Below are 27,888 nucleotides of genomic sequence, written 5' to 3'. Positions count from 1 at the left end.
AGTCCAGGGGCCACAGAGGGCTCCGAGTCCAGGGGCCACAGAGGGCTCCGAGTCCAGGGGCCACAGAGGGCTCCGAGTCCAGGGGCCACAGAGGGCTCCGAGTCCAGGGGCCACAGAGGGCTCCGAGTCCAGGGGCCACAGAGGGCTCCGAGTCCAGGGGCCACAGAGGGCTCCGAGTCCAGGGGCCACAGAGGGCTCCGAGTCCAGGGGCCACAGAGGGCTCCGAGTCCAGGGGCCACAGAGGGCTCCGAGTCCAGGGGCCACTGGTTGGGCACCCCTGATCTAGAAGTTCACAACATTGCAATAAAAGCACTGAGAAGACAAAGGTTAAGTCTTAATAGTTAAACTTTTATTTTAATAGAACGGTATTTAACAAAAACAAACATAAAAAAAAATAAATATATTTTTTAGACATAACTTGCAGACAGTGGAATTGCTGCACAAAGTACAAAAAACCTAACCAGTTAAGATTAGAACTGGAACGTTTAAAGTGTTTAAAGTGTTTAAAGTGTTTCAGGGAATTAAAGGGATTCAGTCCACTTCTTCCATACGAGAAGAATCATCGTCTCCTTCTAGTGGCGGCATCTCCTCCGTTGTAGAGGCCATCAGGTCTTCAGTGGCTGTGTCATCTTCATCAATGCCTGAAACCACAAAAGAAAGAAGGTAAGACTTGGGGGGGGGTCATAGACCTGAACTTCCAGGCTGACTACTAGATCAAATCCTTACATAAAAAGAAGCTCCTGACCTGAAAGGAAATATACAAAGTGTTGGCCGCCATTAACAACCCCTTGAAGCTGCTACCTGACCATCTCTGGCTTTAAAGTGAGATTGTAATGTCTAGTTTTTTTTTTTTTTTTTTAACAAATCAGGTCATACTTACCTGCTCTGTACAGTTGGTTTTGCACATAACAGCCCCAATCCTCCTCTTCTTGGGTCCCTCTTCACTGCTCCTGGCCCCTCCCTTCTATTGAGTACCCCCACAGCCAGCAGCTTCCTATGGGGCAACTGAGCCGAGTCACAGCTCAGTCTATCCATTCAGACACAGAGCCCCAATCCCTCTCTCCCCTGATTGGCTAACTGACTTTGACAGCCACGGGAGCCAATGGCGCCGCTGCTGTCTCAGCCAATCAGGAGGAGTGTCCCAGACAGCTAAGAAACTCGTGGACATCGCTGGATAGAGAAGGGGCTCGGGTTCTCTTTATTTGCATCGTAATTAGCACTCATCTCGCTATATATCTATCTATATCCATTTATCTCACAACGTACTTCATTCATCCCTTCCTCATCTATATTAGAACACCCAACTCCGCCCTCTTTTAGTACAGTAATATCTTGGATTGCGAGAACAATTCGTTCCAGAAGAATGCTTGGAATCCAAAGCACTCTTATATCAAAGTGAGTGTCGCCATAGGAAATAATGTAAACTCAGATAATCCGATTCCACAACTGGTGTATGCAGTACTGTATATGGCCAGAGGTGAGGGGGCAACTGGTGTATGCAGTACTGTATATGGCCAGAGGTGAGGGGGCAACTGGTGTATGCAGTACTGTATATGGCCAGAGGTGAGGGGGCAACTGGTGTATGCAGTACTGTATATGGCCAGAGGTGTGGGGGTGCCAGAGACACTCGGGAGCGTAGCGTTTGAGAGTCACTGGCACTCCCCCACACCTCTGGCCAAATTAGGTACTGCACACCCCAGTAGCTTGAACCCTACTCATCTTGTGAGACAACGCTCAAAGCGAGTCAGAATTAAAAAAAAAAAAAAAAAAAAAAAAAAAAAACCCCTTGTACACCACGTTACTCGCAATCCGAGGTTCCACTGTACACCAAAGTTTTTGTACTTCCACCGTGGCGATTTTTGGTGCGCTTGTTCTATATATCTATATGAAAACAAGGGAAGAATGAAACAAAATATATCTAAAAGCTGAACTGGATGGACCATTTTCTGAGGAGTCTTTGCTTTCTCCTTACAAGCCCAACATCTGCCAGCTTCTGATTTATGTCCCCCACCCCCACCGTAAATGGCCAATAGGTCCCAAATCTGCAGACACCCCCCAGTGCTGACATCACATTACTGGAGCCGAGGAGAGCGGTTTCAGTACATGAACCCAGAACTGGACACTTATTCCAGGCCAGTAAAGACAGGCAATAGGAATATTCAGACCTTGGCAGCCTAAAGCTTAGTCCTCATCTGGGCCAATCCAAATGGGCCATTTACCGACACGCTAGGCGAGTCGCATCAGTCTGATAAGCTAAACAAATCTGGCCTCATTCACCCCAAGAGAAACCTTTTGGAGGACATGTGAATTTGTGGTGTACAGAACTCACCGAGTCCAAGTTGGATCATTCTGTAGATGCGGTTGGCGTGTGTTTGCGGGTCCTCTAGGCTGAAGCCGGAGGACAGAAGTGCGGTTTGATACAGAAGAATCACCAGATCCTTCACAGACTTGTCATTCTTGTCGGCGTCGGCCTTCTGCCTCAGCGTTTCGATAATGGAATGGTCGGGGTTAATCTCTAGGTGCTTCTTGGCTGCCATGTAGCCCATCGTGGAGTTATCTCGCAGGGCCTGCGCCTTCATGATACGCTCCATGTTGGCGGTCCAGCCGTACGTACTCGTTACTATACAACACGGGGAGGTCACCAGTCTGTTTGACACGGCAACCTAAGTATGGGACAAAATAGACATTAGAAGCCGGAAAACGACAGAGGAGGACGCACACAGGACCTGTGAGTGCAAATACCAACCTTCTCGACTTTCTTCTCCAGTATGTCCTTCATGATCTTACACAGGTTCTCAAACTTGGATTTCTTTTCCTCCTGCCTCTTCTTCTCCTCGTCATCCTCCGGGAGCTCCAGTCCTTCCTTTGTGACGGAGACCAGAGTCTTCCCCTCAAACTCCTTCAGCTGCTGGACGCAATATTCATCAATGGGTTCAATCATATAAATGACCTCCAGACCAGCCTTCCGGAGCCGCTCCACAAACACCGAGTGAGTAACCTGCTCCTTGGTCTCACCTGAGAACAGAAATGATAGAAAAAAGGTCAAATTGCCAAGTTTTTTATGAATTTAAATTGTGCAGCTGGGATTTTCTGACCCGTTAGATTTGTTTCCTTTCTCCATCATCGTAACTAAACCCTCCTAATCCTTTCCCAACAAGGAATCTGCCATCTTAGCCGCTCTCTGATCTATAACCAGCCAGGGTGGATTTAAAAATAAATAAATAGATTTTTTTTTTGATTCTCAAATTTATTTTAATAAAATGCTTTTGGAGTGAAAATCTATGTAAAGATAGTTAAACTAAATTATTAATGTATCTTAAATTGAAAACGAAGTTTAGTTTATTAACAAAAAAAAAAAAAAATGAAATGGGGCTTAGTTATGTAGCATGAGGCTGTATATAATGCAATATTTACATTTCTTGGTAAACTCCTTCAATGAATCCAAGCTAACATGCACTGCATTGATGCATTCACACAATTTCACATATTCCTGAACTTTGTTTTATCTCATGGTTTTGCAAATCTATATACACTACAAAAACTGTATGACGGAATCGATTCTGATACCGCTGTTTTAATACTTTGTTCTGTTGTACGGTCTTATGGCTGCACCATCTATAATGCATCTTTTAGGGTGTGCCCCCCCAATTATCTTGTTTGTACCCTGAACTAGATGGACTTGTGTATTTTTTTCAACCTGACAGCTTATTCCAAATAAGAAACCTTTTGTTTGCTAATATTAAAGATTTTAACTACCACCAAGAATGAGTCCTTACATATAAAGAGCCCCTGTCATCGATCCATCATGGCAGCGCCTGTCAGCGGGTGTCCAATCACCTGCTGCCATGTCCCTCACCTTGTGTCACCGCCACATCACCAGCCGTCCCATTAAAGTGAATGGGACTGTCAGTGAGCCAACAGCGGGGGTCAGGGGGGACCGGCCAACAGCGGGGGTCAGGGGGGGGACCAGCCAACAGCGGGGGTCAGGGGGGGGGGGGGGACCAGCCAACAGCGGGGGTCAGGGGGGGGGGGGGACCAGCCAACAGCGGGGGTCAGGGGGGGGGGGGACCAGCCAACAGCGGGGGTCAGGGGGGGGGGGGGACCAGCCAACAGCGGGGGTCAGGGGGGGGGGGGGACCAGCCAACAGCGGGGGTCAGGGGGGGGGGACCAGCCAACAGCGGGGGTCAGGGGGGGGGACCAGCCAACAGCGGGGGTCAGGGGGGGGACCAGCCAACAGCGGGGGTCAGGGGGGGGACCAGCCAACAGCGGGGGTCAGGGGGGGACCAGCCAACAGCGGGGGTCAGGGGGGGACCAGCCAACAGCGGGGGTCAGGGGGGGACCAGCCAACAGCAGGGGTCAGGGGGGACAGTTGCTCTTTAAAAAATTATGATTTAAAATCAAGTTAATTTAAATCAAATCCACCCCGTCTAACTGCCATGATGTTGGTACATGCGATCAGCTGCGACACCGGCAAAATGTGACAGGTTTAATTGTACTTTAGGTTGCTTTCACACTGAAAGCACCAGCCGTTAGCGGTAAAGTGGCGCTCATTTTAGCGGCGCTTTTGCGCCACTTTTCAGCAAAACCTCAACTCCAGGTACAGAGAAATAGGCCGATCTGCCAGAAATCCAGTGAGCCAACACATTACTACTACACTCCATCAGAGGCAATGTCAGCCATGACCAGGTCACCTCTGGACTAAAGAGCATCTTCCTCCATAGAGGAGGTGTTCTGTAGTCCTAGTGCCTCTATATTCAGTAGAGTGGGTGATGCCACCAGAGAAAGAAAAAAATAAATGGAAGGGGGGACCCCACACCCCCATCTAAGGAATGGAAAGCGGCAGTTACATTTGTTCTCAGGTTTAGATACACCAGCAGTGACCAGCGCCCCGTACTAATACAGGCTCCCGGAATGTTCTAGTAGAGCGGTATATACACACACCTGTGATGTAGTAGATGTGTTTCTGGTTCTCCTTCATTCTCATACAATAATCTTTCAGTGACACTGTCTCATCCCCGGACGCGGAGGTGTAATATCGCAGCAATTCAGAAAGTTTGTTGCGGTTTTGTGAATCTTCGTGAATACCGAGCTACAGAAGAAAAAAAAAAAAAAAAAAAGTTTGTTGTTACTCGGCTGATCTGAGGAAGAAGACAGTGAAAGGGGGGGGGGGGGATGGATTGATTTACTAAAACTGGAGAGCATAAAATCTGGTGTGGCTATGCATAGAAACCAGTTTCCAGGATTTATTGCCAATTCTTAAAGTGGAAGGCCACCCTACAATAAAAAAAAGTGCATTAATATTCTTAAAAAAAAAAAAAAAAAACCCAACCCATTTGAAAAACAAAAAAATTTTTTTTTTAACTTAACCTGAAACCCCTGTTGCTAGGCAGTCTTCCTAATTTGCCTCTTCCTATTCCAAAGCGCTTCCTCCTCTTTGTCAGGCAGCCCCATTGCATTCTGGGACATGTGTGTCCCACAAAACAACGAGGCTATTCACAAAGCGCTGCACGACTTGCGCATGTGCAGTAGGAAACTGGCAGTGAAGCCACAAGGCTCCACTGCCTGTTTCCCTTCATTAAGATGGAGGCGCCGGCAGCTGATCCAATGGACGGATTGGCCTCGGGGGGCTGACATCGCGGGCTCGCTGAACAGGTAAGTGTCCTTATTAAAAAAAAAGTCAGCAGCTACAGTGTTTGTTAGCTGCTGACTTTAAGGAAAAAAAAAAAAAAAAAAAATATTGCGGCCGGAACACCGCTTTAACAGAAGAAGCTGAAATTAGAAGCGGATTGGCTCCCATGCAGAGCTGCACCAGATTCTGAGTTCTCCACATTTACTAAATCTTCCCACAATGTTTGATCCATCCAACACACGAGACCAGATGGGGGCGAGTCTTCCGTAGTACCAACCTTGATGTTCTTGGAGAATTGCTCATAGAACTTCTTGTAGTTCTCTTTGTCCTCGGACAGTTCTGTGAAAAGTTCCAGACATTTCTTCACCAGGTTCTTCCGGATGACTTTCAGGATCTTGCTCTGCTGAAGCATTTCTCTGGAGATGTTCAGAGGGAGATCTTCCGAGTCCACCACACCTCGAATGAAGTCTGAAGAGTAAAGAGAAGTGATCGTTACATTTCAGGTCAGGAGCACATCCAGCATCCCCCCCCCCCCCCCCCCCTCTAAGATGAAGCTGGTGATACTTACTGAGATACTCCGGGATCAGCTCCTCACAGTTGTCCATGATGAAGACTCTGCGCACATACAGCTTGATGTTGTTTTTCTTCTTCCGATTCTCAAACAAGTCGAAGGGCGCTCTCCGGGGTACAAACAGCAGAGCTCGGAACTCCAGCTGGCCTTCCACTGAGAAGTGCTGGAAGAATGAACAACATTCACATGAAGGAACAATTCACACACAGAGAACAAACAATTCACACACAAAGCTCCACCAGCTCAGGTTCTCCTGGATCACTGACCTAGAACTAACTCCAGCAGATAGCCAGGATAACAATGGGGGTGATTTACTAAAGGTAACTCCACTTGGTAGTTCAGTCGCTGTAGATCTCAGAGGGGAAGATCTGAAATGAGGGGGAAGCTCTGCTGCTCTATATCTAATCATGCACAAACAAAAATGCTGTTTTATTTTCCATGCATGTCCCCCTCAGATCTACAGCGACTGCACTTCAAAGTGGATTTGCCTTTAGTAAATAAACCCCCCCACCACACAACTTGGGTACACAAGCGAGTAGTGAACATGCAGAAGCGCCCACCTATGTGTATAGAACAGGAAGGTCACAGGAGTCACCCTCACCCGACCATCACTCCTGCCCATAGTGGGCACAGGGGGAGATTTACTTAAACTGCAGTGCAAAATCTGGTGCAGCTCTGCATAGAAACCAATCAGCTTCCAGGTTTTAATTGTCAGAGCTAAAAGTGGCTGTAAACCCTCACAGACCACTTTTCGCTACAGTTAAACCTATAAGGCGGCCTATAATAAGGCTCACCTGTAGCTACTCTGGATATCTCCTAAATCTGCACCGTTTAGGAGATATCCCCTGTATTTGCCGACGTCATCGGCACATGGGCACTGACACAAACTGAAGCAAGGGCACATATGCGTGGGAGTGGCATCATCGCGGCTCTGGCCAATCACAGCGCTGGAGCCGCGATACCCGGAAGTAACCCGGGGAATGATGTCACTGGCCAGTGCTGTGTATGGGCACCGTAGCGGGGGGTTTGATCTGAGGTATTACATAATGAGCTAGTATGCTATGCACACTAGCTCATTATGCCTTTGTCTTGCATGTGTTTTTTTTTTTTTTAATGGGTTTACAATCACTTTAAATGGACAAGCTGAAGTTAGAAGCTGATTGGCTGCCATGCACAGCTGCAGCAGATTTTGCACTCTTCAGTCATAGTAAAAATCGGCCCCACAGGGACAATGGAAGGTGTCCTGAGAGACCGCCCAATACTGAACACTGCCCACATGACAGGCAAGACTCCCACGTATTTCCTCAGGTTTTATCTTAACCCCTTCAATACCAGACACTGTCACCCCCCTTCCTGCCCAGGCCAATTTTCAGCACTGTCACACTTTGAAGGACAATTATGCAGTCATGGAACGCTGTACCCATGACATTTTTATCTTTTTTTTTTTTTTTTTTTAGAAAGATGGAGCTTTTTTGTGGGTATTTAATCACCACTGGGGGTTTTATTTTTTGCTACATGAGAAAAGACCGAAAATGTTGAAAAATAATTGGTTATAAAATTTAATAAGTAATTTTTCTCCTTCTCGTCCGGCATTCTGCTATAGGCCAGGCAGGAAGGTGTTAAAAAAATAAAATAAATAAAAACAAAAAACTGTAAATGCTACTTAAAGCTGAACTCCGCCCAAAAGGAAAAGTTCTGCTTCAAGTCCTCCCTGGTCTGTCCTTTTTTGGGGTTGTACCTGACATGTTCACTCAGATCGCCAAGTCAATCTTAGCAGAAGTTCTCCTCCTCCCCATACAGTCCTCTAGGACACGTCACAGGTCCCAGATGATTGAAGGACCATTCACAAAGCACAGAATGGCTCGTTCATGGGCAGCCGGCTATGAAGCCGAAAAGCGGCATAGCTGGCTGCCCACAGTTAGGATGCCGGGAACCCAAGGTTAGTGAAGAATCGACCCAGGCGAGGCCAGTGCTGGACAAACAAATGTCCTTTTTATTACAAGGATTTGTAGCTGCCGACTTTCACAGCCCCCTTCCCCCATAGTGAACCTCCTCTTTAACTTGTCCTGTCCATGTAACACATTACGGGGTTGATTTACTAAAGGCAAATAGACTGCACTTCACAAAGGGCAGTTGCTCCTAAGCTTAGTTAATGAGGTAATCCTTCACTTTACAAACAATGCCCGCCGATCATGTGCAAAGAAAGCCTCTGCTCATTTACTAATCACTGCGGCTCTTGCTGTAGTGCAGTCTACTTACCTTTAGTAAATCAACCCCCTATGTGAGGTGGCAAAAATAATGGGTTTAACATTCATATGCGTCACATGTTTGTGCGGAGCGTGCTCACTGCATGTTCCCAGCACAGATAGTGGTCAGTCTCCCACTGAAGATCGGTAGCCGGTGGGATCAGCTCCCGATCATGTGACCAGTGTGACAGCCAATCAAATGTTGAGGGACAGGCAAATGTCCCACAACATCCAAATACTGAAGCCAGTTGTGATAATCCTCAGTTCTAGAGATTTAACCCCTCCCCCGCGGATCGGTGTTGGTGGGATTACCTTCACAGCCAGGTGGTCCTCCCAGTCGTTGGTGAGACTCTTGTAGAACTCCCCGTACTCCTCGTTGGTGATGTCATCGGGGTTGCGGGTCCAGATGGGTTTGGTTTTGTTCAGCTCTTCCTGGTCGATGTATTTTTCCCTTATCTTCTTTTTCTTCTTCTTGTCTCCTTCCTTCTTGTCTTCCTCCTCATCGGATCCCACATCCTCTATTTCTGGCTTCTCCTCGCTCTTCTCTTCCTCTTTCTTCTCTTCCTTCTCCTCCTCGGCTTCATCATCACTCACTTCCTTGTCACGCTCCTTCTCCACAAACAGTGTAATGGGGTAACCGATGAACTGGGAATGTTTCTTCACGATCTCCTTTATCCTCTTCTCCTCCAGGTATTCAGACTGGTCCTCTTTCAGGTGCAGGATGACTTTTGTACCACGTCCCAGAGGCTCACCTGGAAGTGTAATCGCCTTTCATTAGCCAAGAACATCCTAATCCAAGGTACAAGAACCAAGTAAAACGTCTGAACCCGCCTACATCCACCATTTGTACCCTCAGTATACTCACTGCTATCCACTCTGACAGTGAAGGATCCTCCGGCTGAGGATTCCCAGGCATACTGCTCGTCATCATTGTGCTTGGTGATCACCGTCACTTTCTCAGCAACCAGATAGGCGGAGTAGAAACCCACACCGAACTGACCAATCATAGAGATGTCCGCTCCGGCCTGCAGAGCCTCCATGAAGGCCTTGGTCCCGGATTTGGCGATGGTTCCCAGGTTGTTGATGAGATCAGCTTTGGTCATCCCGATTCCGGTGTCAATGAGGGTCAAGGTTCTGTCCTCTGGGTTGGGGATCACATCAATCTTCAGCTCCTTCCCGGAATCCAGCTTGCTGGGGTCAGTGAGACTCTCGTATCGGATCTTATCCAGAGCCTGAAACAAGTCATACATTAAAGAATGCGGTCACCGATAACAGAATGAAAGCGCATTTCCACTCAGGGGAATGGAGGATAGAACCTCCTTATAGGTTCCTATTCTCAATAGTTCTAATCTAGATGTGAGCACTGTATCCTAAGAGCTGAAGATCAAGGCTTGGGTGGCACATTGTTATGTTAGTACATCTAAAGTGCAAGTTCACCTCTAAAAAAAAAAAAAAAAAAAAAAAAAAAAATCTTAAAGGGCTTACAATGGACCCCCCTCCCATCCCAGTGTATCAGATTGCTGTGATCCCCTGCAGTCACCAAAAAGCTCCTTCACCGGTCTGGAGGATCCCCCCGCAGCTTAATCGTGTCTGTATTGCCTAGGCAGTACAGATTGCATGGACTCTAATTGGTCATGAACAGCTCTAACCAATCAGTAGCCGTCTAGCCCGTACTGTCAGCACTGAGAGGAGAGGAAGCCGCTGGGATTTTAAAGCTCCGGACAGGTGAAGAAGTTGCTTTTCGCTGTCTAACAGAGGGGGGGATTGCGCCAATCTGGTACAACGGGACGGGGACGGTATGGATCAGCTTACAGATCTTCTGCAAAGGTGAACATACACTTTAAAAGCTTAAAACCACCCCCTGTCATGTTGCCCCCCCCGCAATTACATTTTTAAAATTTTTTATTTATTAAATCCCCCCCCCCCCCCCCCCGACATCATTTTCTCTCTTTCTTCCTTTTCTACTTAGCTTTCTGCTACCCCTTATTTCTTGTCTGGGCTCCTTTTATTATAATTGATGCTTTTACACATACATAATGGTGGTTTTATTACCTGTCGCACCAAAATATACTCATGATAAATCTACTGTGATCTCTAACATTACATTCCTAATGGTCTATGGAGTTTTCTATGTTCACTTTAAAATGCCTTGGGGTTCTTTGTTTTTTTTTTTATATACTCCTGTTTGATTTCTTATTACTACAGTATTAACGTATGCTTTGTACATTGGTTGGAAATGATCTTCCATTATCATGTCTATGCCATGTTCTGTTTACAACTTAAAAAAAAAAAAAGACACAGATCCAACCTAAAAGCTCAACTCCAAGCTTAAGGGCCCTTTAAATATTTATATGGGCCAAGGCAGCACCCCATTAGGGTCCTGTTCACATAAATGCAAACTGGATGTGGTTTAAAACTCATCTGATTCGAATAACATGTGAACCAGACCAGCTTTCAATGGAGCCGGTTGCGAATATTAAAAAGGGTCCTAAGAATTTTATCAGTCTGGTTTAGGTGCAACTTCCGTGTCAAAATTTGCACCTGAACCGGTGAATGGAAACCGCATTGGACGCCAACACCAGAGGCACATATATGTGAACAGAGCCCTACTGTACCAAGGCTAGGTTCTCAAATGTTTTGTGGGGGTAAGGCAGCCCTCTTATTTGAATGGCCGCTGTGCAGCCAGAAAACAGTCCCTGTACCTCTTCTGAAAACACGACCCACATGGAAACCACAAGTGCAGTGCAGAGAAAGCCACACTGCGTTTTCCAGTGGGCGGGGGTGCCTTTAGGATTAATGGTGCCCCCCCCAATCGTCTCCTGCGTATTTTTCCTGTGCAGGTGGTTACAGCTGGGGAACAGATGTGGATCTGCAGTGGGACCCCCCCCACAAGTGTGACCCCAGACCAACAGGCGCGAGGTGACCCCAGACCAACAGGCGCGAGGTGACCCCAGACTAACAGGCGCGAGGTGACCCCAGACTAACAGGCCCGAGGTGACCCCAGACTAACAGGCCCGAGGTGACCCCAGACTAACAGGCCCGAGGTGACCCCAGACTAACAGGCCCGAGGTGACCCCAAACCAACAGGCGCGAGGTGACCCCAGACCAACAGGCGCGAGGTGACCCCAGACCAACAGGCGCGAGGTGACCCCAGACTAACAGGCCCGAGGTGACCCCAGACCAACAGGCGCGAGGTGACCCCAGACTAACAGGCGCACTGTATAACTTGTACAGACCCTCCGCTACATACAATATACTGAAGTCTGAAAAGAACCCGACGTCCCATTCCCAGAAAAAAAAAAATTATAATCTTCTGATTGAATACAAATCTTCCCCGGATTGGCTGAGGACGACAAGTCTGCAGATGACATTACAATCTCAGCCAATCAGGGGAAGTTTTGTAGTCAGAATACAATAGTCTGAATGGTTGATCAGTACTTAATTTTGTTACAGGTGTGGGAGGGGAAGTTGCCCCCCCCCCCCCCCCCCCCTCGCTGTATACTGCATGTAGCTGAGGGTATATACGGTGAATAGAGAGCACCCAGCAAGCTCACCTGTTAAAGCAGCAAATAATTTATTGGGGCCAAACAAACTTACGGACATTACACCAGGGGAGAGACTCTGAAATAATGTTTTGGTGTGTGTGTGTGTGTGTGTGTGTGTGGGGGGGGGGGGAATTCACATCTGACCCCCCCAGGTGGAAACCCACCATAGAACTGAATATTCAGTACTTACATCAGAGGAGTTGGAGATCAGCTCCCTCAGGAAGATCTCCTTGTTGGAATAGAAGGTGTTGATGATCAGAGACATCAGCTGAGCGATCTCAGCCTGGAAAGCGAACGTCTCCACATCCTCCTCCTCCATTTGTTGGTCCTGAGGATCCACAGATGGAACTTCTTCCGGCATCTGTACAATGATGGAGATGAGAGAATTAGACACAGAAAAGAACCGGCACTTTAAATGACACAGAATCGGTGATATCGTACATCGCCTTCCTACGTCCGTCCACCGAGAAGAAAAACAACCGGCACACAATGCCTGATCCTTCTAGATAAACACACTGAGATGACGGTGCCACCTACAGGCCAGACGACACAACTACACCATTCTAGAAGTTACCATAAGAGAATCCCTCCCTCCAGCCCCTAATGCAGATTACAAGAAGGTTCTGGATGAAATGTTCTGAGTCACTTTACTGCAACGTTCTTCTATGAGTGCCACGGAGGGAATCCGATGGAGGGATCGGATGGGGGGGATCGGATGGGGGGGATCGTATGGGGGGAGAACACCCCCAGATTATATTATGAAAGTCAGACCTCCCACTTAAGGCAAAAACCGTCATCAACACAATCTGACTCCAATAGGAAAATTACCGTCACCAGATTCTACATGGCCAAATCTGTCATCCCTCCACACACCCGATATCACAGATCAGACCTGCATACAACTGGCACTAATAGGCCAACACAGCTGAGAGCAAAGTCATAGCATGCTGGACCTTCAGTGACAACCCCCCCCCCCCCCCTCGCTGGTACAGTACAGACCTCTCAGTGACCCCCCCCCCCTCGCTGGTACAGTACAGACCTCTCAGTGACCCCCCCCTAGGTACAGTACAGACCTCTCAGTGACCCCCCCCCTAGGTACAGTACAGACCTCTCAGTGACCCCCCCCTAGGTACAGTACAGACCTCTCAGTGACCCCCCCTAGGTACAGTGCAGACCTCTCAGTGACCCCCCCCCCCCCTAGGTACAGTGCAGACCTCTCAGTGACCCCCCCCCCCCCCCTAGGTACAGTGCAGACCTCTCAGTGACCCCCCCTAGGTACAGTGCAGACCTCTCAGTGACCCCCCCCCCCTAGGTACAGTGCAGACCTCTCAGTGACCCCCCCCTAGGTACAGTACAGACCTCTCAGTGACCCCCCCCTAGGTACAGTACAGACCTCTCAGTGACCCCCCCCCAGGTACAGTACAGACCTCTCAGTGACCCCCCCCTAGGTACAGTGCAGACCTCTCAGTGACCCCCCCCCCCCCTAGGTACAGTGCAGACCTCTCAGTGACCCCCCCCCCCCCCCTAGGTACAGTGCAGACCTCTCAGTGACCCCCCCTAGGTACAGTGCAGACCTCTCAGTGACCCCCCCCCTAGGTACAGTGCAGACCTCTCAGTGACCCCCCCCCCCCTAGGTACAGTGCAGACCTCTCAGTGACCCCCCCCTAGGTACAGTGCAGACCTCTCAGTGACCCCCCCCCCCTAGGTACAGTGCAGACCTCTCAGTGACCCCCCCCCCCAGGTACAGTGCAGACCTCTCAGTGACCCCCCCCCCCCTAGGTACAGTGCAGACCTCTCAGTGACCCCCCCCCTAGGTACAGTGCAGACCTCTCAGTGACCCCCCCCCTAGGTACAGTACAGACCTCTCAGTGACCCCCCCCCTAGGTACAGTACAGACCTCTCAGTGACCCCCCCCCCCCCAGGTACAGTACAGACCTCTCAGTGACCCCCCCCCCTAGGTACAGTACAGACCTCTCAGTGACCCCCCCCTAGGTACAGTACAGACCTCTCAGTGACCCCCCCCCAGGTACAGTACAGACCTCTCAGTGACCCCCCCCCCTAGGTACAGTGCAGACCATGCTGAATTCTCAGACAGAAGACAAGTAGAGATACTAATGTTTGTCACGCTGGGCTTTGCAGTTCCACAGCAGGGTAATGACACAGCATTCCCTATAGGGACCCAATGTCTTGACACCCGCTCTTATAGAGACCCTTCACCCCCCCCGACACCTGTCCCTATAGAGATCCCCTCCCCCCGACACCTGTCCCTATAGAGATCCCCTCCCCCCGACACCTGTCCCTATAGAGATCCCCCTCACCCCGACACCTGTCCCTATAGAGATCCCCTCCCCCCGACACCTGTCCCTATAGAGATCCCCCTCACCCCGACACCTGTCCCTATAGAGATCCCCTCCCCCCGACACCTGTCCCTATAGAGATCCCCTTCCCCCGACACCTGTCCCTATAGAGTCCCCCTCCCCCGACACCTGTCCCTATAGAGATCCCCTCCCCCCGACCCTATAGAGATCCCCCTCACACCGACACCTGTCCCTATAGAGATCCCCTCCCCCCGACACCTGTCCCTATAGAGCCCCCCTCCCCCCGTCCCTATAGAGATCCCCCTCCCCCCGACCCTATAGAGATCCCCCTCACACCGACACCTGTCCCTATAGAGATCCCCTCCCCCCGACACCTGTCCCTATAGAGATCCCCTCCCCCCGACACCTGTCCCTATAGAGATCCCCCTCCCCCCGACACCTGTCCCTATAGAGATCCCCCTCCCCCCGACACCTGTCCCTATAGAGATCCCCCTCCCCCCGACACCTGTCCCTATAGAGATCCCCCTCCCCCGACACCTGTCCCTATAGAGATCCCCTCCCCCCCGACACCTGTCCCTATAGAGATCCCCTCCCCCCCGACACCTGTCCCTATAGAGATCCCCTCCCCCCCGACACCTGTCCCTATAGAGATCCCCTCCCCCCCCCGACACCTGTCCCTATAGAGATCCCCTCCCCCCCCGACACCTGTCCCTATAGAGATCCCCTCCCCCCGACACCTGTCCCTATAGAGTCCCCCTCCCCCCGACACCTGTCCCTATAGAGATCCCCTCCCCCCGTCCCTATAGAGATCCCCTCCCCCCGACACCTGTCCCTATAGAGATCCCCCTCACACCGACACCTGTCCCTATAGAGATCCCCTCCCCCCGACACCTGTCCCTATAGAGATCCCCTCCCCCCGACACCTGTCCCTATAGAGATCCCCTCCCCCCGACACCTGTCCCTATAGAGATCCCCCCTCACCTGTCCCTATAGAGATCCCCCCTCACCTGTCCCTATAGGGACCCCCCTCACCTGTCCCTATAGGGACCCCCCTCCCTATAGGGACCCCCCTCACCCCGACACCTGTCCCTATAGAGATCCCCTCCCCCGACACCTGTCCCTATAGAGTCCCCCTCCCCCCGACACCTGTCCCTATAGAGATCCCCTCCCCCCGACCCTATAGAGATCCCCCTCACACCGACACCTGTCCCTATAGAGATCCCCTCCCCCCGACCCTATAGAGATCCCCCTCACACCGACACCTGTCCCTATAGAGATCCCCTCCCCCCGACACCTGTCCCTATAGAGATCCCCCCCACACCGACACCTGTCCCTATAGAGATCCCCTCCCCCCGACACCTGTCCCTATAGAGTCCCCCTCCCCCCGACACCTGTCCCTATAGAGATCCCCTCCCCCCGACCCTATAGAGATCCCCCGACACCTGTCCCTATAGAGATCCCCTCCCCCCGACACCTGTCCCTATAGAGATCCCCCTCCCCCGACACCTGTCCCTATAGAGATCCCCTCCCTCCGACACCTGTCCCTATAGAGATCCCCTCCCCCCGACACCTGTCCCTATAGAGTCCCCCTCCCCCGACACCTGTCCCTATAGAGATCCCCTCCCCCCCGACACCTGTCCCTATAGAGATCCCCTCCCCCCCGACACCTGTCCCTATAGAGATCCCCTCCCTCCGACCCTATAGAGATCCCCCGACACCTGTCCCTATAGAGATCCCCTCCCCCCGACACCTGTCCCTATAGAGATCCCCCTCCCCCGACACCTGTCCCTATAGAGATCCCCTCCCCCCGACACCTGTCCCTATAGAGATCCCCTCCCTCCGACACCTGTCCCTATAGAGATCCCCTCCCTCCGACACCTGTCCCTATAGAGATCCCCTCCCCCCGACACCTGTCCCTATAGAGTCCCCCTCCCCCGACACCTGTCCCTATAGAGATCCCCTCCCCCCCGACACCTGTCCCTATAGAGATCCCCTCCCCCCCGACACCTGTCCCTATAGAGATCCCCTCCCCCCCGACACCTGTCCCTATAGAGATCCCCTCCCCCCCGACACCTGTCCCTATAGAGATCCCCTCCCCCCCGACACCTGTCCCTATAGAGATCCCCTCCCCCCCGACACCTGTCCCTATAGAGATCCCCTCCCCCCCGACACCTGTCCCTATAGAGATCCCCTCCCCCCCGACACCTGTCCCTATAGAGATCCCCTCCCCCCGACACCTGTCCCTATAGAGATCCCCTCCCCCCGACACCTGTCCCTATAGAGATCCCCTCCCCCCGACACCTGTCCCTATAGAGATCCCCTCCCCCCGACACCTGTCCCTATAGAGATGCCCTCCCCCCGACACCTGTCCCTATAGAGATCCCCCCTCATCCCTCACCTGTCTCTATAGAGATCCCCCCTCACCTGTCCCTATAGAGATCCCCTCCCCCCTCACCTGTCCCTATAGAGATCCCCTCCCCCGACACCTGTCCCTATAGAGATCTCCTCCCCCCTCACCTGTCCCTATAGAGATCCCCTCCCCCCGGGGATGAGGCAGTACGGAGGGTTCTACACCACAACACGTGACTGGGACGTCTCTGTTAGTTACACTGTTGCCCCTGACAACCAGGAATTCATGTGACAGGAAGATGGTTGCTAGAGGCAACGTCCATTTCCCAGCAGAGTAGCCCCGGTGGTGCCCCGTCCTCCGCTGCACAGAGTAGCCCCGGTAATTCCCCGTCCTCCCCAGCACAGAGTAGCCCCGGTGGTGCCCCGTCCTCCGCTGCACAGAGTAGCCCCGGTAATTCCCCGGTAATTCCCCGGTAGTTCCCCGTCCTCCGCTCACCTCTCCCGGCTCTTCTGTCCGTCTTCTCCGCACTGAGAATTCCGCCAATATCTGATCCTCTGACTGACCGCCCGTACTTATATACAATATCCGCCCCCTTCACCGGACACGCCCACTCCGCTTCCAGAAACGTCTGGAACTTTCACCGCATTTGGCTGTAGGAGCCGCCCCTTCACCCAGACAGTCAATCAGAGGAGATTCCGGCTTCAGAGAGGGAGGGGGCCACGCCCACTGTACCTTCGCTCTGCTCGCCTCTTCGGGGGCGTGGCTTCATGGTGCTGAGGAAAAAGTTCTGGAAAACGCTAGAAGGAGAAGAGGGGGCCATGTGCTTGTTACCCCGGGCAACCGAGGAGAGGGAGCCGTGTGCTTGTTACCCCGGGCAACCGAGGAGAGGGGGGGCCATGTGCTTGTTACCCCGGGCAACCGAGGAGAGGGGGCCATGTACTTGTTACCCCGGGCAACCGAGAAGAGGGGGCCATGTACTTGTTACCCCGGGCAACCGAGAAGAGGGGGCCATGTACTTGTTACCCCGGGCAACCGAGAAGAGGGGGCCATGTACTTGTTACCCCGGGCAACCGAGGACAGGGGGGCCATGTGCTTGTTACCCCGGGCAACCGAGGAAAGGGGGCCATGTGCTTGTTACCCCGGGCAACCGAGGAGAAGGGGCCATGTACTTGTTACCCCGGGCAACCGAGAAGAGGGGGCCATGTACTTGTTACCCCGGGCAACCGAGGAGAGGGGGCCATGTACTTGTTACCCCGGGCAACCGAGGAGAGGGGGCCATGTACTTGTTACCCCGGGCAACCGAGGAGAGGGGGGCCATGTGCTTGTTACCCCGGGCAACCGAGGAGAGGGGGGCCATGTGCTTGTTACCCCGGGCAACCGAGGACAGGGGGCCATGTGCTTGTTACCCCGGGCAACCGAGGAGAAGGGGCCATGTACTTGTTACCCCGGGCAACCGAGAAGAGGGGGCCATGTACTTGTTACCCCGGGCAACCGAGAAGAGGGGGCCATGTACTTGTTACCCCGGGCAACCGAGGAGAGGGGGCCATGTGCTTGTTCCCGAGGGAAACTGAGGACAGGGGGCCATGTGCTTGTTACCCCGGGCAACCGAGGAGAGGGGGCCATGTGCTTGTTACCCCGGGCAACCGAGAAGAGGGGGCCATGTACTTGTTACCCCGGGCAACCGAGGAGAGGGGGCCATGTGCTTGTTACCCCGGGCAACCGAGAAGAGGGGGCCATGTACTTGTTACCCCGGGCAACCGAGGACAGGGGGCCATGTGCTTGTTACCCCGGGCAACCGAGGACAGGGGGCCATGTGCTTGTTACCCCGGGCAACCGAGGAGAGGGGGCCATGTGCTTGTTACCCCGGGCAACCGAGGAGAGGGGGCCATGTGCTTGTTACCCCGGGCAACCGAGGAGAGAAGTCCATGTGCTTGTTACCCCGGGCAACCGAGGAGAGGGGGGCCATGTGCTTGTTACCCCGGGCAACCGAGGACAGGGGGCCATGTGCTTGTTACCCCGGGCAACCGAGGAGAGGGGGCCATGTGCTTGTTACCCCGGGCAACCGAGAAGAGGGGGCCATGTGCTTGTTACCCCGGGCAACCGAGGAGAGAAGTCCATGTGCTTGTTACCCCGGGCAACCGAGGACAGGGGGCCATGTGCTTGTTACCCCGGGCAACCGAGGAGAGGGGGCCATGTGCTTGTTACCCCGGGCAACCGAGGACAGGGCGCCATGTGCTTGTTACCCCGGGCAACCGAGGACAGGGGGGCCATGTGCTTGTTACCCCGGGCAACCGAGGAGAGGGGGGCCATGTGCTTGTTACCCGGGGCAAACGAGGACAGGGGGCCATGTGCTTGTTACCCCGGGCAACCGAGGAGAGGGGGCCATGTGCTTGTTACCCCGGGCAACCGAGGAGAGGGGGCCATGTGCTTGTTACCCCGGGCAACCGAGGAGAGGGGAGCCATGTGCTTGTTACCCCGGGCAACCGAGGAGAGGGGAGCCATGTGCTTGTTACCCCGGGCAACCGAGGAGAGGGGGCCATGTGCTTGTTACCCGGGGCAACCGAGGAGAGAAGTCCATGTGCTTGTTACCCGGGGCAACCGAGGAGAGAAGTCCATGTGCTTGTTACCCCGGGCAACCGAGGAGAGGAGGCCATGTGCTTGTTACCCCGGGCAACCGAGGAGAGGGGGCCATGTGCTTGTTACCCCGGGCAACCGAGGAGAGGGGGCCATGTGCTTGTTACCCGGGGCAACCGAGGAGAGGGAGCCATGTGCTTGTTACCCCGGGCAACCGAGGAGAGGGGGCCATGTGCTTGTTACCCCGGGCAACCGAGGAGAGGGGGCCATGTGCTTGTTACCCCCGGCAACCGAGGACAGGAAGCCATGTGCTTGTTACCCCCGGCAACCGAGGACAGGAAGCCATGTGCTTGTTACCCCCGGCAACCGAGGACAGGAAGCCGTGTGCTTGTTACCCCGGGCAACCGAGGAGAGGGGGCCATGTGCTTGTTACCCCGGGCAACCGAGGAGAGGGGGCCATGTACTTGTTACCCGGGGCAACCAAGGAGAGGGGGCCATGTGCTTGTTACCCAGGGTAACCGAGGAGAGGGGGCCATGTGCTTGTTACCCAGGGCAACCGAGGAGAGGGGGGGCCATGTGCTTGTTACCCAGGGCAACCGAGGAGAGGGGGGCCATGTGCTTGTTAACCAGGGCAACCGAAGAGAGGAGGCCATGTGCTTGTTACCCAGGGCAACCGAGGAGAGGGGGCCATGTGCTTGTTACCTAGGGTAACCGAGGAGAGGGGACCATGTGCTTGTTACCCGGGGTAACCGAGGAGAGGGGGCCATGTGCTTGTTACCCAGGGCAACCGAGGAGAGGGGGCCATGTGCTTGTTACCTAGGGTAACCGAGGAGAGGGGACCATGTGCTTGTTAATCCGGGCAACCGAGGAGAGGGGGCCATGTGCTTGCTACCCGGGCAACCGAGGAGAGGGAGCGATGTGCTTGTTACCCCTGGCAACCGAGGAGAGGGGTAACCGAGGAGAGGGGGCCATGTGCTTGTTACCCTGGGCAACCGAGGAGAGGGGGCCATGTGCTTGTTACCCCAGGCAACCGAGAAGAGGGGGCCTTGTGCTTGTTACCCCGGGCAACCGAGAAGAGGGGGCCATGTGCTTGTTACCCCAGGCAACCGAGAAGAGGGGGCCTTGTGCTTGTTCCCGAGGGAAACTGAGGACAGGGGGCCATGTGCTTGTTACCCCGGGCAACCAAGGAGAGGGACAACCGAGAAGAGGGGACCATGTGCTTGTTACCCCGGGGCAACCGAGGAGAGGGGGCCATGTGATTGTTACCCCGGGGCAACCGAGGAGAGGGGGCCATGTGCTTGTTACCCAGGGTAACCGAGGAGAGGGGGCCATGTGCTTGTTACCCAGGGCAACCGAGGAGAGGGGAGGCAATGTGCTTGTTACCCAGGGCAACCGAGGAGAGGGGGGCCATGTGCTTGTTACCCGGGGTAACCGAGGAGAGGGGGCCATGTGCTTGTTACCCGGGGTAACCGAGGAGAGGGGGGGCCATGTGCTTGTTACCCGGGGTAACCGAGGAGAGGGGGCCATGTGCTTGTTACCCGGGGTAACCGAGGAGAGGGGGCCATGTGCTTGTTACCCAGGGCAACCGAGGAGAGGGGGGGCCATGTGCTTGTTACCCAGGGCAACCGAGGAGAGGGGGGCCATGTGCTTGTTACCCCGGGCAACCGAGGAGAGGGGGCCATGTACTTGTTACCCAGGGCAACCGAGGAGAGGGGGGGCCATGTGCTTGTTACCCAGGGTAACCGAGGAGAGGGGGCCATGTGCTTGTTACCCGGGGCAACCGAGGAGAGGGGGGGCCATGTGCTTGTTACCCGGAGCAACCGAGGAGAGGGGACCATGTGCTTGTTACCCGGGGCAACCGAGGAGAGGGGGGGCCATGTGCTTGTTACCCCGAGCAACCGAGGAGAGGGGGCCATGTGCTTGTTACCCCGGGCAACCGAGGAGAGGGAGCCATGTGCTTGGTACCCAGGGCAACCGAGGAGAGGGGGCCATGTGCTTGTTACCCAGGGCAACCGAGGACAGGAGGCAACCGAGGAGAGGGGGCCATATGCTTGTTACCCCGGGCAACCGAGGGGAGGGGGCCATGTGCTTGTTACCCAGGGCAACCGAGGAGAGGGGGGCCATGTGCTTGTTACCCAGGGCAACCGAGGAGAGGGGGCCATGTGCTTGTTACCCGGGGCAACCGAGGAGAGGGGGGGCCATGTGCTTGTTACCCAGGGCAACCGAGGAGAGGGGACCATGTGCTTGTTACCCCGGGCAACCGAGGAGAGGGGACCATGTGCTTGTTACCCCGGGCAACCGAGGAGAGGGAGCCATGTGCTTGTTACCCCGGGCAACCGAGAAGAGGGAGCCATGTGCATGTTACCCCGGGCAACCGAGGAGAGGGGGGCCATGTGCTTGTTACCCCGGGCAACCGAGAAGAGGGGGCCATGTGCTTGTTACCCCGGGCAACCGAGAAGAGGGGGCCATGTGCTTGTTCCCGAGGGAAACTGAGGACAGGGGGCCATGTGCTTGTTACCCCGGGCAACCAAGGAGAGGGACAACCGAGAAGAGGGGACCATGTGCTTGTTACCCCGGGGCAACCGAGGAGAGCGGGGGCCATGTGCTTGTTACCCGGGGTAACCGAGGAGAGGGGGCCATGTGCTTGTTACCTGGGGTAACCGAGGAGAGGGGGCCATGTGCTTGTTACCTAGGGTAACCGAGGAGAGGGGGCCGTGTGCTTGTTACCCGGGGTAACCGAGGAGAGGGGGCCGTGTGCTTGTTACCCGGGGTAACCGAGGAGAGGGGGCCATGTGCTTGTTACCCAGGGCAACCAAGGAGAGGGGGGCCATGTGCTTGTTACCCAGGGTAACTGAGGAGAGGGGGCCATGTGCTTGTTACCCAGGGCAACCGAGGACAGGGGGCCATGTGCTTGTTACCCAGGGCAACCGAGGAAAGGGGGCCGTGTGCTTGTTACCCCGGGCAACCGAGGAGAGGGGGCTGTGTGCTTATTACCCCGGGAAACCGAGGAGAGGGGGCTGTGTGCTTGTTACCCCAGGCAACCGAGGAGAGGGGGCCATATGCTTGTTACCCCAGGCAACCGAGAAGAGGGGGCCATGTGCTTGTTACCCCGGGCAACCGAGGAGAGGGGGCCATGTGCTTGTTACCCTGGGCAACCGAGTAGAGGGGGCCATTTGCTTGCTACCCCGGGCAACCGAGGAGAGGGAGCGATGTGCTTGTTACCCCTGGCAACCGAGGAGAGGGGGCCATGTACTTGTTACCCGGGGCAACCGAGGAGAGGGGGCCATGTGCTTGTTACCCAGGGTAACCGAGGACAGGGGGCCATGTGCTTGTTACCCAGGGCAACCAAGAAGAGGGGGCCATGTGCTTGTTACCCCGGGCAACCGAGAAGAGGGGGCCATGTGCTTGTTCCTGAGGGAAACTGAGGACAGGGGGCCATGTGCTTGTTACCCCGGGCAACCAAGGAGAGGGACAACCGAGAAAAGGGGGCCATGTGTTTGTTACCAAGGGGCAACCGAGGAGATGGGGGGCCATGTGCTTGTTACCCAGGGCAACCGAGAACAGGGGGCCATGTGCTTGTTACCCCGGGCAACCGAGAAGAGGGGGCCATGTGCTTGTTACCCCGGGCAACCGAGGAGAGGGGCAACCGAGGACAGGGGGGCCATGTACTTGTTACCCGGGGCAACCGAGGAGAGGGGGCCATGTGCTTGTTACCAACGGTAACCGAGGAGAGGGGGCCATGTGCTTGTTACCCCGGGCAACCGAGAAGAGAGGGCCATGTGCTTGTTACCCCGGGCAACCGAGGAGAGGGAGCCATGTACTTGTTACCCCGGGCAACCGAGGAGAGGGGGCCATTTACTTGTTACCCGGGGCAACCGAGGAGAGGGGGCCATGTGCTTGTTACCTAGGGTAACCGAGGAGAGGGGGCCATGTGCTTGTTACCCAGGGCAACCGAGGAGAGGGGGGGCAATGTGCTTGTTACCCAGGGCAACCGAGGAGAGGGGGGCCATGTGCTTGTTAACCAGGGCAACCGAGGAGAGGGGGGGCCATGTGCTTGTTACCCGGGGTAACCGAGGAGAGGGGGCCATGTGCTTGTTACCTGGGGCAACCAAGGAGAGGGGGCCATGTGCTTGATACCTAGGGTAACCGAGGAGAGGGGACCATGTGCTTGTTACCCGGGGTAACCGAGGAGAGGGGGCCATGTGCTTGTTACCTAGGGTAACCGAGGAGAGGGGGCCATGTGCTTGTTACCCAGGGCAACCGAGCAGAGGGGGGGCCATGTGCTTGTTACCCAGGGCAACCGAGGAGAGGGGGGCCATGTGCTTGTTACCCCGGGCAACCGAGGAGAGGGGGGGCCATGTGCTTGTTACCCAGGGCAACCGAGGAGAGGGGGGGCCATGTGCTTGTTACCCAGGGTAACCGAGGAGAGGGGGCCATGTGCTTGTTACCCAAGGCAACCGAGGAGAGGGGGGCCATGTGCTTGTTACCCGGGGCAACCGAGGAGAGGGGACCATGTGCTTGTTACCCAGGGTAACCGAGGAGAGGGGTCCATGTGCTTGTTACCCGGGGCAACCGAGGAGAGGGGGGGCCATGTGCTTGTTACCCCGAGCAACCGAGGAGAGGGGGCCATGTGCTTGTTACCCCGGGCAACCGAGGAGAGGGAGCCATGTGCTTGGTACCCCAGGCAACCGAGGAGAGGGGGCCATGTGCTTGTTACCCAGGGCAACCGAGGACAGGAGGCAACCGAGGAGAGGGGGCCATATGCTTGTTACCCCGGGCAACCGAGGAGAGGGGTCCATGTGCTTGTTACCCAAGGCAACCGAGGAGAGGGGGGGCATGTGCTTGTTACCCGGGGTAACCGAGGAGAGGGGGCCATGTGCTTGTTACCCAGGGCAACCGAGGAGAGGGGGGGCCATGTGCTTGTTACCCAGGGCAACCGAGGAGAGGGGACCATGTGCTTGTTACCCAGGGTAACCGAGGAGAGGGGGCCATGTGCTTGTTACCCGGGGCAACCGAGGAGAGGGGGGCATGTGCTTGTTACCCCGGGCAACCGAGGAGAGGGGACCATGTGCTTGTTCCCGAGGGAAACTGAGGACAGGGGGCCATGTGCTTGTTACCCCGGGCAACCAAGGAGAGGGACAACCGAGAAGAGGGGACCATGTGCTTTTTACCCCGGGGCAACCGAGGAGAGCGGGGGCCATGTGCTTGTTACCCGGGGTAACCGAGGAGAGGGGGCCATGTGCTTGTTACCCGGGGTAACCGAGGAGAGGGGGCCATGTGCTTGTTACCCGGGGTAACCGAGGAGAGGGGGCCGTGTGCTTGTTACCCGGGGTAACCGAGGAGAGGGGGCCGTGTGCTTGTTACCCGGGGTAACCGAGGAGAGGGGGCCATGTGCTTGTTACCCAGGGCAACCGAGGAGAGGGGGCCATGTGCTTGTTACCCAGGGCAACCGAGGACAGGGGGCCATGTGCTTGTTACCCAGGGCAACCGAGGAAAGGGGGCCGTGTGCTTGTTACCCCGGGCAACCGAGGAGAGGGGGCTGTGTGCTTATTACCCCGGGAAACCGAGGAGAGGGGGCTGTGTGCTTGTTACCCCAGGCAACCGAGGAGAGGGGGCCATATGCTTGTTACCCCAGGCAACCGAGAAGAGGGGGCCATGTGCTTGTTACCCCGGGCAACCGAGGAGAGGGGGCCATGTGCTTGTTACCCTGGGCAACCGAGTAGAGGGGGCCATGTGCTTGCTAACCCGGGCAACCGAGGAGAGGGAGCGATGTGCTTGTTACCCCTGGCAACCGAGGAGAGGGGGCCATGTACTTGTTACCCGGGGCAACCGAGGAGAGGGGGCCATGTGCTTGTTACCCCGGGCAACCGAGAAGAGGGGGCCATGTGCTTATTCCTGAGGGAAACTGAGGACAGGGGGCCATGTGCTTGTTACCCCGGGCAACCAAGGAGAGGGACAACCGAGAAAAGGGGGCCATGTGCTTGTTACCAAGGGGCAACCGAGGAGATGGGGGGCCATGTGCTTGTTACCCCGGGGCAACCGAGGAGAGGGGGGGCCATGTGCTTGTTACCCCGGGCAACCAAGGAGAGGGACAACCGAGAAAAGGGGGCCATGTGCTTGTTACCAAGGGGCAACCGAGGAGAGGGGGCCATGTGCTTGTTACCCCGGGGCAACCGAGGAGAGGGGGGGCCATGTGCTTGTTACCCAGGGCAACCGAGAAGAGGGGGCCATGTGCTTGTTACCCCGGGCAACCGAGGAGAGGGGCAACCGAGGACAGGGGGGCCATGTACTTGTTACCCGGGGCAACCGAGGAGAGGGGGCCATGTGCTTGTTACCCACGGTAACCGAGGAGAGGGGACCATGTGCTTGTTACCCCGGGCAACCGAGAAGAGGGGGCCATGTGCTTGTTACCCCGGGCAACCGAGGAGAGGGAGCCATGTGCTTGTTACCCCGGGCAACCGAGGAGAGGGGGCCATTTACTTGTTACCCGCGGCAACCGAGGAGAGGGGGCCATGTGCTTGTTACCTAGGGTAACCGAGAAGAGGGGGCCATGTGCTTGTTACCCAGGGCAACCGAGGAGAGGGGGGGCAATGTGCTTGTTACCCAGGGCAACCGAGGAGAGGGGGGCCATGTGCTTGTTAACCAGGGCAACCGAGGAGAGGGGGGGCCATGTGCTTGTTACCCGGGGTAACCGAGGAGAGGGGGCCATGTGCTTGTTACCCGGGGCAACCGAGGAGAGGGGGCCATGTGCTTGATACCTAGGGTAACCGAGGAGAGGGGACCATGTGCTTGTTACCCGGGGTAACCGAGGAGAGGGGGCCATGTGCTTGTTACCCGGGGTAACCGAGGAGAGGGGGCCATGTGCTTGTTACCCGGGGTAACCGAGGAGAGGGGGCCATGTGCTTGTTACCTAGGGTAACCGAGGAGAGGGGGCCGTGTGCTTGTTACCCGGGGTAACCGAGGAGAGGGGGCCATGTGCTTGTTACCCAGGGCAACCGAGGAGAGGGGGGCCATGTGCTTGTTACCCCGGGCAACCGAGGAGAGGGGGGGCCATGTGCTTGTTACCCAGGGCAACCGAGGAGAGGGGGGGCCATGTGCTTGTTACCCAGGGTAACCGAGGAGAGGGGGCCATGTGCTTGTTACCCAGGGCAACCGAGGAGAGGGGGGGCCATGTGCTTGTTACCCGGGGCAACCGAGGAGAGGGGACCATGTGCTTGTTACCCAGGGTAACCGAGGAGAGGGGGCCATGTGCTTGTTACCCGGGGCAACCGAGGAGAGGGGGGGCCATGTGCTTGTTACCCCGAGCAACCGAGGAGAGGGGGCCATGTGCTTGTTACCCCGGGCAACCGAGGAGAGGGAGCCATGTGCTTGGTACCCCAGGCAACCGAGGAGAGGGGGCCATGTGCTTGTTACCCAGGGCAACCGAGGACAGGAGGCAACCGAGGAGAGGGGGCCATATGCTTGTTACCCCGGGCAACCGAGGAGAGGGGGCCATGTGCTTGTTACCCAGGGCAACCGAGGAGAGGGGGCCATGTGCTTGTTACCCGGGGTAACCGAGGAGAGGGGGCCATGTGCTTGTTACCCAGGGCAACCGAGGAGAGGGGGGGCCATGTGCTTGTTACCCAGGGCAACCGAGGAGAGGGGACCATGTGCTTGTTACCCAGGGTAAACGAGGAGAGGGGGCCATGTGCTTGTTACCCGGGGCAACCGAGGAGAGGGGGGGCCATGTGCTTGTTACCCCGGGCAACCGAGGAGAGGGGACCATGTGCTTGTTACCCCGGGCAACCGAGGAGAGGGAGCCATGTGCTTGTTACCCTGGGCAACCGAGAAGAGGGAGCCATGTGCATGTTACCCCGGGCAACCGAGGAGAGGGGGGCCATGTTCTTGTTACCCCGGGCAACCGAGAAGAGGGGGCCATGTGCTTGTTACCCCGGGCAACCGAGGAGAGGGGTGCCATGTGCTTGTTACCCCGGGCAACCGAGGAGAGGGGGGCCATGTGCTTGTCACCCCGGGCAACCGAGGAGAGGGGGCCATGTGCTTGTTACCCAGGGCAACCGAGGACAGGGGGCCGTGTGCTTGTTACCCCGGGCAACCGAGGAGAGGGGGCAGTGTGCTTGTTACCCCGGGCAACCGAGGAGAGGGGGCTGTGTGCTTATTACCCCGGGCAACCGAGGAGAGGGGGCTGTGTGCTTGTTACCCCAGGCAACCGAGGATAGGGGGCCATATGCTTGTTACCCCAGGCAACCGGGAAGAGGGGGCCATGTGCTTGTTACCCCGGGCAACCGAGGAGAGGGGGCCATGTGCTTGTTACCCTGGGCAACCGAGTAGAGGGGGCCATGTGCTTGTTACCCCGGGCAACCGAGGAGAGGGAGCGATGTGCTTGTTACCCCTGGCAACCGAGGAGAGGGGCAACCGAGGACAGGGGGCCATGTGCTTGTTACCCCGGGCAACCGAGGAGAATGAGCGATGTGCTTGTTACCCTGGGCAACCGAGGAGAGGGGGGCCATGTGCTTGTTACCCCGGGCAACCGAGAAGAGGGGGCCATGTGCTTGTTACCACGGGCAACCAAGAAGAGGGGGCCATGTGCTTGTTCCCGAGGGAAACTGAGGACAGGGGGCCATGTGCTTGTTACCCCGGGCAACCAAGGAAAGGGGC

The 27,888-nt window shown here is 55.5% G+C and overlaps 1 protein-coding gene across 2 annotated transcripts; it reads right to left on the bottom strand.

Annotated features, from left to right (window-relative positions):
• Positions 1 to 327: 327 nt before the first annotated feature.
• Positions 328 to 17,298, bottom strand: LOC141117345 (heat shock protein HSP 90-alpha). 2 transcript variants are annotated; one of them, XM_073610169.1, is made up of 10 exons: positions 17,155 to 17,298; positions 12,182 to 12,352; positions 9,312 to 9,678; positions 8,759 to 9,198; positions 6,198 to 6,363; positions 5,907 to 6,097; positions 4,942 to 5,089; positions 2,747 to 3,015; positions 2,330 to 2,663; positions 328 to 641 (listed from the first exon to the last, which is right to left on the bottom strand). In XM_073610169.1, exons 2-10 carry the CDS (start codon positions 12,350 to 12,352, stop codon positions 532 to 534), a joined length of 2,196 nt encoding a protein of 731 aa, XP_073466270.1. In that variant the 5' UTR covers positions 17,155 to 17,298; the 3' UTR covers positions 328 to 531. The 2 variants fall into 2 exon arrangements, with proteins under 2 accessions (XP_073466270.1, XP_073466271.1); XM_073610170.1 differs by lacking the exon at positions 17,155 to 17,298 and adding an exon at positions 12,433 to 12,551.
• Positions 17,299 to 27,888: the final 10,590 nt, after the last annotated feature.

The sequence above is a fragment of the Aquarana catesbeiana genome, linkage group LG13 (genome assembly GCF_042186555.1).
Source record: "Aquarana catesbeiana isolate 2022-GZ linkage group LG13, ASM4218655v1, whole genome shotgun sequence".
NCBI lineage: Eukaryota > Metazoa > Chordata > Amphibia > Anura > Ranidae > Aquarana > Aquarana catesbeiana.
Note: the sequence above shows the minus strand (reverse complement) of the source record. Positions and strands in the feature narration are given on the sequence as shown.